Source organism: Malurus melanocephalus, unplaced genomic scaffold (genome assembly GCF_030028575.1).
Source record: "Malurus melanocephalus ecotype Western Australia unplaced genomic scaffold, MMel_1.1 scaffold_356, whole genome shotgun sequence".
NCBI lineage: Eukaryota > Metazoa > Chordata > Aves > Passeriformes > Maluridae > Malurus > Malurus melanocephalus.
This window is the reverse complement of record NW_026623588.1, coordinates 302,473-315,640: the sequence shown is the minus strand read 5'-3', so window position 1 is coordinate 315,640 and position 13,168 is coordinate 302,473. Positions and strand designations below refer to the sequence as shown.

Below are 13,168 nucleotides of genomic sequence, written 5' to 3'. Positions count from 1 at the left end.
GTGCCCTGTGCCCTGTGTCCGGTGCCCGGTGCCCTGTGTCCGGTGCCCACTGTCCGGTGTCCGGTATCCAGTGTCCGGTGCCGCCCCAGGCCCAGCCCGGCCTCCCGGGCCCCTCACAGGCTCGGCGGGCGGCAGGGCGGGGAACCGGGGCTGCCGGGGAGACCGGCCCTCCCTCGCTCCGGTGCGAGCAGAGGGAGGAAGCAGCAGGGAGAGGAGGGGCTGAGGGTGTGCTAAAACTGAACCTCTGGGGTTCAGCTTTGCCCCGAAGTGGAGGAGGTGCTGAGGCTCAGCCGCCGCCCAGGTAACGGGGCAGGTCCCGCTGGTGTGCAGCCTGCGAGGGATGGCTGGATGTGGGGAGGGGTGTGCTATTGTGGGCTGGCCCAGGAGCAGAGCAAGCTGTAGCGGGTTTATTTTGGGAGGCTGGTTGGCTCTAGAAGCCGGTGTGAGCTGTGTTGGCCCCACAGGGGAGGACAGTCCCCTTCACCCTCTGCTAGAGCTGCGTCATGGAGGGCTGTGATCCTGGCTGGTTTGGAGACTGAGGGCTGGACATGCCCCATTCCTCTAGAGGGTTTATTTATTGAATGTCACTTGAAGACCCTCTCTCTTGCCCTGTCTGCCTATTAGACTCTCTCCAGACGACAGCCTACCCTTCAGCTCCCTAACAGGCCTGCTCCATCCATGGTGGGGCCAAGGCCTGCGAAGGAAAAGCCTCGTCTCTCCGTTTCCTGCCTTYCTCCAGCTGTCCTGAGTGAGGCCCACTGGAAATTAAATTCAGTGAGCTGAAAACTGTACCAGAGCCATTCCAAGCAGTCCCCAGCAATAAGGTGCTTAGGGAGGGGGCAGCTGCCCATGAAGGCAAGGAGGAACAGGGCTCTGCAGAGGGGACATGGCATTGGAACTTGTTATGCTGTGTGGCTGCAGTGTTATGTTGAGCTCTTGCACCCTGCATTCACCATGAAGGTGATGCTCAGTGTGGCATTGTTTCTGGGGATAATTTCCAAGCTCCCACCCCAAATCCTTTGGGATTTCTCTGCCTGGGACTTGCCCTATGCACTTTGCAGGTCTGTGTCAGTGTTTATCCCAGCTGGGAGCTCATCAGCACTGCCCWGGGAGCATCAGTGTCAGTTCCTCCCCTGTGCAGCGAGCAGCTCTGTCCTGTTTGCTGCCAGGCCCTGCAGCACAGSAGGGAAGGCAGCTGTAGGACTGCCCACCCCAGCAATGCCTGGGAAAGCTGGGCTCAGCATGGTGAATGGCCCCGTGACCTGCTCACAGCAGAGCTGATAGAGCCACCGAAGCTTCGGGAGCTGGCTAGCATTTCCCTAATATCATCCTCTGGAGAGAATCTGGGATTTGGGCTTACTCCCCGCTGTCAGGGAGAGGCTGGGGACGGGGAGTGGAGTGGGAACCACATCTGCCCATTCAGACTGCTTTCCAGGAGGGATATGTGGGAATGGAACAGGGCTGGGCTTCTGCAAAATGGATTGGAGAGGCTGGGTGCGTGCTGGGGCAGAGGGCTCGTCGTGTGGCGCATGCTTGTCATCATCCCTTTGGGTAAGGAACCAACTCCCCTCAGTCACCCTTTGGGTTGAGTGGTCACTGGGGACTGTGCTGAGAGTCCCTGGGCACACCACACCATTGCCTGGCTGTGCTGCCAGCCCAGGAGGTTTCTCTTTGTTCATCTGTGATGATCCTGTGCTTTCCTGCTCTGCCTGGGACAAGCTGAGGGGCAGAGCTGGCAGCTGGGGGGACTGGGCTCAGCCTCCATGGTTCTCAGCCCCTGGTGYRATGTGCTGACACCACGAGCTCTGTMCTGMTGATGMCGAGTGCTGAGCAAATGGAGCAAGGGGCTCCTCTGGCCAAGGCCTGGGAACAACACCCARTACCYGAACAGAGMTCTTCAGGGAAATACTGCWGGGAAGCAGCTGCCAGCATTGGGCTGCAGGAAGTGGTGCTGCATGAGAGATGTTTGAAGCCTGCGTATGCCACCTTGTGTGGCTGGAGACAAGGCTGTGCTGCATGCCACCATGTGGCTCTCAAGCTTGGCAGCCAGGCCTCTGCTCCAGCATGGTGGAGAGGAATTGTCTCCACATAGGGAGTGAGCATCTGAAGGATGTGAGCAGGCAAGAGGATGCGCAGGAAGTAGGCAAGGCTTTCCTTCCACATGTTCTTGCTAATGAAAACCAGAAGCTGTACAACCTTGGAGTGCAGCCTTGTGAAAGCAGTGTGGCAGAGCTGTCAGGGTGTTCTCCAGGCAGCACAGCCCCTTTACTGGGATTCCCTGGGAAAGATGGATGATGGTGGCAGGGGCCAAGATGTGGAGGCCAGGGAGTTSTGGCTTATAGAAGAGCCATGTGTGGCCAATTCTGCAGTGCCTAAGCGGGATGCTTTTGCCACTGAGTGGGAAATGTTAGGTCTGGACTTGGTTCAAAGTGAATGTGTGGTATGTGCAGCAGCTTGCACTTCCCACCTCTCTGCCCTGAGTTGTTTGGGAATTTCTAAGGRCAGTGTAGGGCAGGAGGTCTCCTGCAAGCCCAATTCTTGTTTGAATGAGGTGTTGACAGCTTGATTGTGTAGTGTTGCTGTGAGGTTGTATCTATCTTCCCAAGGGGCAAATGTGACAGTGTATCCCAAAAGCAAAGGCATCTCTCCTCCAAGCTGGATGCTCTGGCTTCTGTCCTGTTTTCTGGTACTCACAGAGGCCCTGGCTGATGTTCATCAATGCCCTTCAGGTGTTTGCCTCAATGTCTCTAGAAAGAAGCTTACCTAGCCCAATGTCAGGGTTGTGTTTGCAGCCATGACAGGACTCTCCTACAGTAAACTCACATTTCTTTTAGCCACTGGACTTTTCTATCCCTACCTGAGTGCATTCCTGTCTCTCACTTKCAGTCTCAAACCATGAACTACATGGGGCAGCTGGCTGAGAGCGTCTTTGTCAGGGTGAAGGAGCTGTACCAGGATCTGAACCCCGCCACCCTGTCGGGCTGCATCGATGTGGTCGTGGTGAGGCAGCCTGACAACTCCTTCAAGTGCTCCCCATTTCACGTGCGCTTCGGGAAGCTGGGAGTGCTGCGCTCCAAGGAGAAGGTGGTAAGTGGTGCCTGCCCTGGGGCTACACTTCCTTTCCAGGGTCTCCATTCTCAGGATCTTCTGTAACCCACAGGTTATGGAAAGACTTTGTTTGACGGGAATGGGAGCTCACTGTGAGGGGTGCTTGCCAAGTTTTGGAGGGGATGCCCCCAAATGGAACCCATCCATTTCCAGGGAACAATGTGTTCTCCAGGAAAACTGGGAGAGGTCCCTTGCCTCAAAGGCTGTGTGGCTGTCAGTCCTGTGARCAACTTCAAGCCATCCCCTCCCTCAGGAAGTGCCCCTGTGCTCCAGTGGATGAGGGGGTTCGGATGGACAAGCTGCTTCTGTCCCTTGCTAGGTTGACATCGAAATAAACGGAGAGCCTGTGGATCTGCAAATGAARCTGGGAGACAATGGAGAGGCCTTCTTTGTCGAGGAGTCAGAGGAGCGTGAGGTTGGTGGTGAGGAGGTGCTGCAKGTCTGTGTCCCACTGTGACTACCTGGAAGTGTGGGATTGAGGTGGAATGACCAGTTTTGGAATGCTGCTCTTCCCCAGAGTGGTTCCATTGTCGTCTTGGATGTTTTCTGTGTCTGGAAAGGTTCCTGCTCAAAGGACCTTGCAACCCAGGTGGYGGAGTACCTTGAGGGAGTATTAGACCAAATATCTGCATCCCAGACTGGTCTCCATCAATGGGCATGTCTGCTGGCCAGACAGGAGGATATCTTGGAGCTTAGCCTCTCAGGGGATATTGTGACAGGGATGAGAATGAGACASATGCTGTGGCAGGCTGCCCGTTCCAATGGACAGTGGGATGAGACTGGTTGTGGCTTCCAGAATCCTGGCAGCTCTTCTCTCAGGCAGACTTGTRGGCACTGCTGGCTTGGGCTGGGTTTGGGAGTAGGAGAGTGCTCTGAGTCAAATCCCATTTGCAGCCTTGTTAATTCTGGTCTTGTGGTGCCATCTCCTGCCTATCTCTCCTTGCCCGTGTTAAAGATGTCTTTAGCTTGTGGCTAGATCACCCTACTGTTGTTTTATTCACATGCTGACCCTAACCTTTCAGGCCAGGCCACAAGACCACCCCTGAGCTGAGGGCTCAGCGCTGTTGGTTGTGCTGTTCCATAGTATGCTCCATAGAAAGCAAGGAGCTGTTAGGCTGAAAAGGAGGGTGCTAGAGGCAGCTGATAGGCTCTCTTCCCCATCCCTGTTCCAGGGCAGCATCCCCTTCTTCCTCTGCACATCTCCCATCTACAAGGAGCAGCGCCCAAAGGATGCTGTTCAGCTGGGACCAGAAGATGCCAGTGCTGCAGGGGTGCTGCACAAGAAGAAGAGACRCAGGAGAAGGTCCAAGAGGATGGAGGCATTGGACTTTGATTCTGACAGCTGTGATGAGACCAACACTGAGATGTCAATGAAGGAACCATGCAAGTTGCCAGCCCCAAGGTGAGCTGCTTGGTGTGGGCAGGGTGATGCAGTGGGTCAAGCCTGTGGGTTCACTTGGTGATGCCCAGCAGCACTGAAACGGGAAAGTGTTTGCAAGTTGGAGTCCAGTCTCCTGTAGATTAGAAAGCCAGTGGGAATGGTGAAGCTGGGTATTGTCAGCTTTCTGGAGAGGAGGCTGTTGTTTGAGAGTAGCACAAGGGCCCTCTCTTTCCTCTTTTGCAGTGATGCAGCAGGCTCATCCTTTGCTCACCTCCTTGAAGATACCGGGTCATTGCAGCCCCAAGAGATACACCCGCACTCCGATGGGGAGCTGCTCACAGTGGACAGGTAATGGGCAAAGCCAAGGTGTTTTGCTCAGCTCTGGTGAGAGCAGGGCACGTGACTCATGGCAGGGAAGGTGGTATGGAAAAGGGACTTGGAGGTGTCAGGAGAGGAGGGTTTTCCTAGCCTGATGTGATGTGACTGGAGGAAACCCGAGGGACACTTGTGGCAATGTTCACAGATGTGAGAAGCCTTTGTGCACAGGGYACTCTGCTGCTGAGCTGCTCTGGACAGCTGCTGGCATAGCACTTTGCTTCCTTGGGCCTCAGCTTCCATAAGTCTTGGTCCTTTGGGAATGACAATCTTATAGGGCAGAAGTGACTTTATGAGAAACAGTCTAACAAAGTTCTTGGCCCAAAATGTCCTTGTGCTGATAGGACATGGGGCTGTAGTGTAGGTGAGGTCCCACAACCCCTTCTCTTCTTGCAGCTTCACACTGAGCCGTCCACCTACTCCCAGAAGTGATTCTGAACTGGAGATCAAACCACAGCAGAGTTTTTTTCTAGGGGCTGAATCCTTCTTGAAGTGGACCTGGGGAATGCTCCCTCGGGTGAGTCCCTGCTYTTGCTCTTCTGCTAGGAATAGGTGTATGAAAGACCTGTAGAAAGCAGAGGAGGCTATGACCAAGCAGCCTTAGGGAATTGTCTTCTTCTGCCTGATGCTTTGGGCAACTTCCCATCCTCAAATCTATTCTTCTTTCYTTGAGGTGAATAAGTTGGAGCGAGTTGAACCAGCCAAGTCCACAGAGATCAGTGCTGCTGCATCAACCATCCTCTCTGCGACTCTGGTCCCAGTGGATAAGACAACCCCTCTTGTTGCCAGCTCTGAAGGTCTGGGAGGGGATTCAAGCCCAGCAGGACCTCAAGGCATACCCTGTACCTCGGCTGTGTCTGTTACTGAGCCAACACTTACACCCCAGGCTGGGAACAGCTCCTCCAGGCTGAAGAACATCCTCAGTGCTGTCAGGGCAAGGAGATATTTTGGAACCTACTCAGTGCCACAACAGAAACAGAAGGRAAATATGGGTGTTGTGCCAGAGGTTCAGATAAATGTGGAACCCTTTGAGGGGGCCACTGCTCCAAATCAGGCAGGCTCAGAAGGCCCCAAGTTCCAGCTGGAGAARCAGAAGAGTCAAGGTGAGAGAGTGACTGGTGGCGTTGGAAGTAGTGTTTGAGCCTGCAGATGTGTCTGACTCAGATGAGCACCTGGGGTGTCCATTTAGTGTAACTCCTTCATGGCTGCCCTGGGTCTTCCAGGTGTGGTGTGTTTGCTTTGCCTTCTCTGTGTGCTACAGGCTCCTTTGCTTTGAAGAGATGTTGCTTAGGTGTCCACCCTTCAGTGACCTTATGTTCCCCAAGTCCATCCTTGGATGTCTCTGCTTTTGCTTACTTAGAAGGTTTCTCAGCAGTACAGGCCATATCTTAACTTCAAGTCTCTGACAGCCCTGGCCTGGCTCATGTCTTCATCCTGAGCATGCCAAGTCAAGGGGAAAATCACAGAGAAGCATTTATACGCCCCCCTTGATGGTGTATTTAAGGATCATACTAGTGCAGGTGCCTTGAGGCACTTCTGTTGCTGTTGCCTTATTGCAGCTTTTCCAATAAAAACCTGGCTGTCCTGTTTGTATGGTACATGGATATGATGGRGGAAAGTGCTGTTGGCTTTCTTGATAAATGTTGGGGTGGTTGGAAAGGCAATCCAGCTAAGCTCTCTCTCTTCYGTCTGTGCATTGAGGATCCATCAAAAAAAGTCTTAGCACGAGTCCCAGTGGCATTCACCTGGAAGACGTCTCCAAGCTGGACAAGAAACAGGTGCCTCTCTATTTCACCACGAGGTATGAATTGCCCCAGCTGGCCAAGCTCAGACATTCTTGAGCAATTCCTCTGGCACAAAGGATGGAGGTTTGTTCAAAGCTATTCTCTGATGTCAGCACCGTTTCTTCCCTTGGCAGTAGTGACACAGAGCCGAGTTTGAGGCCTGTGAGAAGCCCCAGCAGYCCTCTGTGTGTCCAGCTGCCATCCMCCTTGCCTGCCAACTGTCCCATGGACTCTGACTCGATGCCCACGGTTGCCCTGTCACTGTGCGGGGGCCTCGRGGGCAACAGGAAGATCTCTCATGGTAGGAGGGAGGGTAGGGGGAACCTGCAGCCCTGAAATCCTTTCTATCCTCCAATGGCATGACACCACCTCTTTCCCACCAGAGGAGTTCATGAAGCACATGGTTTCCTACCAGCAGTTTGCTGAGAATCCAAAGCTYGTCAGTGACCCGAACCTGGTGATAATGATCAACAAGAAGTGAGTGGCCTGATTTTCCTGCTGCTTCATCCCACAATGGACAGCGTGGCCCCTTTGYCCCTACAGAAACCCTCCTGTAGGAATGTGACCACATCCCAGAGCATGATTGTACCAAAGTAGTTGTGGGACCTGGCCATGCTGCAAAAAAAACATCCCTCTTGCTTTTTCCAGATATTACAGCTGGGCAGTGGCTGGTCCCATAGTCCTGTCCCTGCAGGCTTTCCAGAGGGACATTCCTGAGGTCAGTGGTACAACACATTTTACTGGCTATGATTCTCAGCAGGGCTGAGCCTCTCTGGGCTGAGGACTGATTTCATCCCATGTTCTGCCATGTTCACAGAGCACCATTGATGAATTGGTGATGGAGAAGAGGCCCAAGAAAGGCAGAAGGTGGTGGTTCTCCTGCAAGAGGAAATTCCCAAGAGAGAGGGTATGTTTGCASCMWKGRWWWKRWWAMCMWKKYCCCAGTGGACAGGCATCGTTCTGGTGACTGGCAGGGATGGGAGTAGGGCCCTAGGGATAGCCTGAGGCTGACTATGAAGACATCCAGAATCTGATGAGGTGGCTTCTGAAGGTTGTTACCTGTCCCCTTTGGTCTKTTAATGCCTGAGCAGCAAAACAGCACCTGGTAATGCAGTGATGTGGACCTTGTGATGGTGAGATCTCCTGCCATGTGCCACTCATGCCAGGTCCCCAGGCRCCACCTGTGCTTGCTGGTCTGCCTGCCCCACCGCAGCACCAGGCTGTGCTTCCTCTTCCATGACCAATGTCCCTGTGAAGGCAGGAGCTGCACTGATGTCTCTTTTGGCTTTGCTGCTCCAACTGGCAGAAAAGCAAAGCAGCCCCTGCTCTTGCTCTTGGCTCTGTGCAAACACTGCTCAGCAAYAGCAGAAACATCTCTSTTATCAACACTGCGTTGAGCCCAAATCCAGAACACAGCYCCATACTAGCCACTGTGAAGAAAATTAACTCTACTTCATACRAAACCAGCCCACTCTTCTCTGCCTGCACCAACAGTCAAGGTCAGGGAAAGACAGCGTGGGAACATTGCAGCCTGGCCTTACTCAGCAAAGGTGAGTGCTTCCCTCCCAGGTCACCTCCAGGAGTCTGGATGTTCCTGGTCTCTTCTGTGTGACTAGTTATTCCTAAGTTTGCCTAATGAAAGAGGGTAGAAAGCTTTGTTGAGACTGGTTGACCCCGTCCCTTCTTTGTGTAGGGAGGAGAAAAAGGAGTCATGCAGCAGGGAGTCCCTGCATCCTGGGGACATGCTAGCAATGGAGGCCCTTGCTCAGCAGAGGTGAGTGCCTTCCTCCCAGGTTATCTTTAGGAGTCTGGATACTCCTGGTCTCTTCTCCTACRTGACTMGTTRTTCCTAAGTTTGCCTAATGAAAGAGGGTARAAAGCTTTGTTAAGACTCTGGCTGACCCCTTCCCTTCTTTGTGTAGGGAGGAGAAGGAGTCACCCRCTGACGAGTCCCTGCACCCAGGGGAGGCTTCTGCTCAGAAACCTCTGCCAACCTACAAGAAATCCCTGCGGCTCTCCTCCGAACAAATTGTTTGTATTTATTCCTCCACCTTTACTGCCTGTGTRTGTGTAGGAGTGAGACAATCCTTAAAACACGGATTTCTCTACTCCTGACCTCATGTTTTCATAGGACATCCAAGTATTTTGCCTTGGTTTGTCACCCTGTAGAGGCCTGCAGTCTCTGGCCTGGCTAGGTGGCAGTCTCTGGCAAGTGTTGAACTGGTGTGGATTGGTGCTAGTGTAACACTTTTGCTGCCCCTCTGCCACAGGGAAGGTTGAATCTGCAYGATGGCCCCAACGAGGTGGCATTCAGTGTGACAACTCAGTACCAGGGCACGTGCCGCTGTGAGGCCACAATCTACCTGTGGAACTGGAATGAAAAAGTGGTGATATCGGACATTGATGGCACCATCACCAGGTAAAAAACCTTTTTCCTGCCTTAAAATCCTTGTTTTCCCCTGTTAGGGGAAAGTATCCTTTAACAGCTTGCATGAGAAGGGATCACAAACCCCATTGGGGTGGGGTGGATTCTCACCACATTGGATCACACTAACCTGGTTTCCTTTCCTGTTAGGTCAGATGCTCTTGGACACATCTTACCACAGCTGGGTAAAGACTGGACTCATCACGGGATTGTTAAACTCTTCCACAAAATCCACCTGTAGGTATTGGATCAGCTGAGGCCAAGGGGAAGTGGGAAGCTGATGGAGTCARGTCAGGGCTTCTTACCCACTGATGCAGGCCCAGATAGCTGCACTATCTGCAGTCAGCGGTGGCTGATGCTGGCTGTGCTGAGAGGTGAAAGCAGGGGGTCCCTGGGAGCAGATGCCAGCATTACCTTTCCTGGGAGGAATGTGTGTCGGTGGAGGCTTTGCTGGAAAGATACAGCTGAGCACCGAAGGAGACAAGACCACCCAAGGTCACACCTGAGAGTGGTGGCACGGGGGTCCCTGGCATTGGGCACCCAGAGATCGCTTCCCACCGCCCMGGGGATTCACCTGCGAGGGGTGACCCCAGCAGTGAGTCCCCGCAGTCTCCAGCCCGGTCGCTGTCCCCTGTGGCCATTGAGAGGCGCTGTGGGCCCGTGGATGGCTCGTTCCGCCACCCCGCTGCCCCCTTTGCTGGGCGTCTGCACAGGCTGGGTACAGCTCTCCACGACCGACAGGCAGTGCTGTGGGGTGAAAGTGCTGTGTGAGGGTGTTGAGCTGCGACGAGTGCTGTGCAGCTGAGCTGGGTGGGTGTGCGGCTGCTGGGGCGAGTGTGGAAGGCGGTGCAGGGGCTCCCAGTCAGAGGCAGGTGGGGATTGGGTTTAGTCTGGATTTCCAGCTTAGTGGTTCATGTTGTTTGTGGAACCACCTTACTTACTGTGGTAGTGAACAGGTTTGGGCTTCGGCCAGGCACGTGGCTACCTCTTCCTCTTCGGAGCAGGAAAACGCCTTGCCCAGGTCACAACTCAGACGTGCTCCCTGTGTTCTCTCTAGGAAYGGCTACAAGTTCCTCTACTGCTCGGCCAGGGCTATTGGTATGGCCCACATCACCAAAGGCTTCCTCAAATGGGTCAATCAGCAAGGCTGTGGCCTCCCCATGGGCCCCATGCTGCTTTCCCCCAGTAGCCTCTTGTCTGCTTTCCACAGGTACTGTCCTTTCCTTCACTTCCTATATCCCTGGGGACAGCACCCCGTTCCTCAGGTTGACCCTGAGGGATGTCCCAGCCTTAAAACTGCTCTGCCCTCCTTGGTGCACGGTGCCTTTCATGGGAGGCAGCAGGGGAGCTGCCTGACCTTGCTTCATGGTGAAGCTTCTGATGTACAGACCCCCTTACCTTCAAATCATTTCCCTGAGCCCCAGACAGGTTTGGTGCCCAGTGTGACCGTGTCTCTTGTGTTGCAGGGAGGTGATTGAGAAGAAGCCAGAGGTGTTCAAGGTCACCTGCTTGACAGACATCCGAAGCCTGTTTGCCACAACATCTCCCTTCTATGCAGGCTTTGGGAACAGGCCCAATGTGAGTGGGTTCCCAGGGGTGGAGGGAGGGCTCTGGCTGGGTGGTGGYTCCTTCCTGCAGCTCTCATGCTGTGCTGGCCTTCCTTGGGCAGGATGTCTATGCTTACAAGCAAGTGGGGCTGCCGGACAGCCGCATATTCACGGTAAACCCCAAGGGAGAGCTGATCCAGGAGCTCGCAAAGAACTACAAGTCAACGTAAGCAAAGTGTTTATTCCTTGGCATCTTTGGGATAACCTAGCTTTGATGCAGAGAAGCATCTCATGGGGTAGAAAAGCAAACAAACACGCAATGACTCCAGTGTAACTTGTTCTTACTCCCACAGATTCGAGCGGCTGTCAGAGCTGGTGGAGGTCGTCTTCCCTCCTGTGGGACAGAGGAGGAGCACTGGTCTGGTGCCCCTCTCAGAGTACAGCCACTTCTCCTACTGAAGCCCTCCACCACCTGATGTTGACTCATATGGCTTGCCCTAACCCCAACCCTGTGGAGACCTGACCCAGGGCTCTYCTCCCTGTTCTTTGCCAGGACTAAATGCTCCAAATGCACCTCATCCTCCCTATTGCTCAGGCATTTTGCGCTGTCATGACACCCCTTAGCAGGTAGCCAAACGGGGTCAGAGAGAGCTCTGACTCTACAAAAACTCCAGTTGCTAAACAAAAATTCCTGAAAGCTGKGTCTCTTCTTGTGTTTGTAGCTCCTCTAAAGCCTGGCTCTTTTTTAAAAGTGGTGATTGTTCACAGTTGTATTTATTGATGAGCCTCTGGCACAGCTATTTCTGCCTCTGGTGTGACCAGTGTTTCAGACAGTCCAGCTACCTGCAGTTTGTTAGYTGAAACTGCCCACCAATTTGTAAAGGTCGATGGAAGATGTTGGGGTTTTGAGTGTTCTGGACTAAAAGCAATAAATAGTGCCTTAATCCAGACTGCCTCTTGTCTGCTCTAGCCCTGTGCATAGAAGTGGGAGCCAGGCTCYAAGTCCTGTTAAAATGGGATTGGGCTTATTCTGCTGAAGCAACAAAAATGAACTGCAGAATGTATTTACAATGTAAGAATCTTTATARCAACAACAATCTATAAAATGTATTTACATTATAAGAACCTATATAATAATACATGAAATGTTTTCATAGTCTAAAAAATATATGAACAGCCATTTTTCTCTAAAATGTATTTACAGATAAAAACTTAACAAACTCTAAAATGTATGTACAGAAGGATGACATCTCTGYCTGGCATCTCCATCAGTCCTGGAAGAAAAGCAAATGACAASATCACTCCAATGTAGGCACAGARGGGTGTYYCCTGTGCTTCCAGCCTAGGACACACAGGCAGAGCAGGACTCTGCTGCCAGGACTGAGCCCAGCTGGGGCTGTGGGCTGGGCCCCAGGTGGTGGGACCCAAAGCATGGCCCAAAGCAAGCACAGGACAGGACAGGGGTGGTGCTTGTGTCCCCAGAATCCAGGTCCCCCTCAGGGCACTGTGTCCTGGCAGCAGGGGACCCACTCTGCCTGTGGGCATGGCAGGGTGAGCACCTGCCTGTCCTGCTGCTGGGGTTGGTCTTCATCCCAAGACCATCCATCCTCACCTTTCTCATCCACTTCCATGTCCTCAACATGATCTTCCATGTCCACCTCCATCTCTTCTTCCATCTCCTCCTCCAGGTCCACCTCCATCTCTTCCTCCATCTCCTCCACATCCACCTCCATCTCCTCCTCTCCATTCTCTTCTACGTCTATATCCATACTCTCCTCTATATCAATCTTCACATCCAGCTCCATTTCTTCCTCTCTGTCTGTGACAGTCTGAACACAGAGCAAAACCTCAGAGTGGAGTCCCTGCCCCACCYATCCTCACAGAGCTCCAGCCCGCCTGGGCTGTCAGGGGTGACCCTTCCCATGGAATGACACTGTACCTTCATTAGGACAAAAGTGAGYGTCCTGCAGGGATGGATGGCACAATCCAGACAGTGAGGAGCATTCAGGACTGACAGCAGTGCCACACATCTGGTGGYGAGGTGTGAAAGAAGAAGAATAGAGGGGACTGACATGCGCGAGCTACATGGCTACACCACATGAAACTGGGAGCCTTTAATGATAAGAGGAAGTTCCTGTAACCTGTAGTGGTTACAGCTGAAAACCTTTTCCTCCAGTCACCAGTACGAACCAAATACAAATCGCTGTGGGCAATGGGGAYCATCCCTAGTTTGGCTTCAAATGGTACCTGAAGATCATCTCATTCAAACCTGAGCAAGCTCTCAGCAGAGCAGACTGCTCAGAGTCCTGTCCCACTTGACCTTGGACCTGTGGATGCCCCCAGGGATGGGGCATCCACAGCCTGAGCCTTTGCCTCACCACCCTCAGTGTAAAACACCAGTTTACTTAGATACAACCTAAATTGACCTCCTGCAGTCGAAAGCCACCCCCCCCCCCCTTCTCTCCCCACATCTTTCTTCTGGGTCCCTCCAAATTCTGCGTGGCCGCAGTGACGCCTTCCCATGGCCTTCTCTTCTCCAGGCTGAGCC

General features: G+C 53.2%; 1 protein-coding gene across 1 annotated transcript; it reads left to right on the top strand.

Moving 5' to 3' along the window:
* The first annotated feature begins 2,892 nt into the window (after positions 1–2,892).
* On the top strand, positions 2,893–11,194 carry LOC130580702 (phosphatidate phosphatase LPIN3-like). The gene is made up of 20 exons (XM_057378372.1): positions 2,893–3,087; positions 3,428–3,523; positions 4,281–4,510; positions 4,733–4,837; positions 5,261–5,381; positions 5,538–5,967; positions 6,566–6,665; positions 6,786–6,949; positions 7,032–7,125; positions 7,297–7,366; positions 7,466–7,555; positions 8,143–8,198; positions 8,342–8,422; positions 8,571–8,679; positions 8,919–9,067; positions 9,224–9,310; positions 10,131–10,283; positions 10,540–10,651; positions 10,743–10,846; positions 10,974–11,194. The coding sequence occupies exons 1-20, from the start codon at positions 2,896–2,898 to the stop codon at positions 11,077–11,079; spliced, it is 2,649 nt and encodes an 882-aa protein (XP_057234355.1). The 5' UTR covers positions 2,893–2,895; the 3' UTR covers positions 11,080–11,194.
* The last annotated feature ends 1,974 nt before the right edge of the window (positions 11,195–13,168 follow it).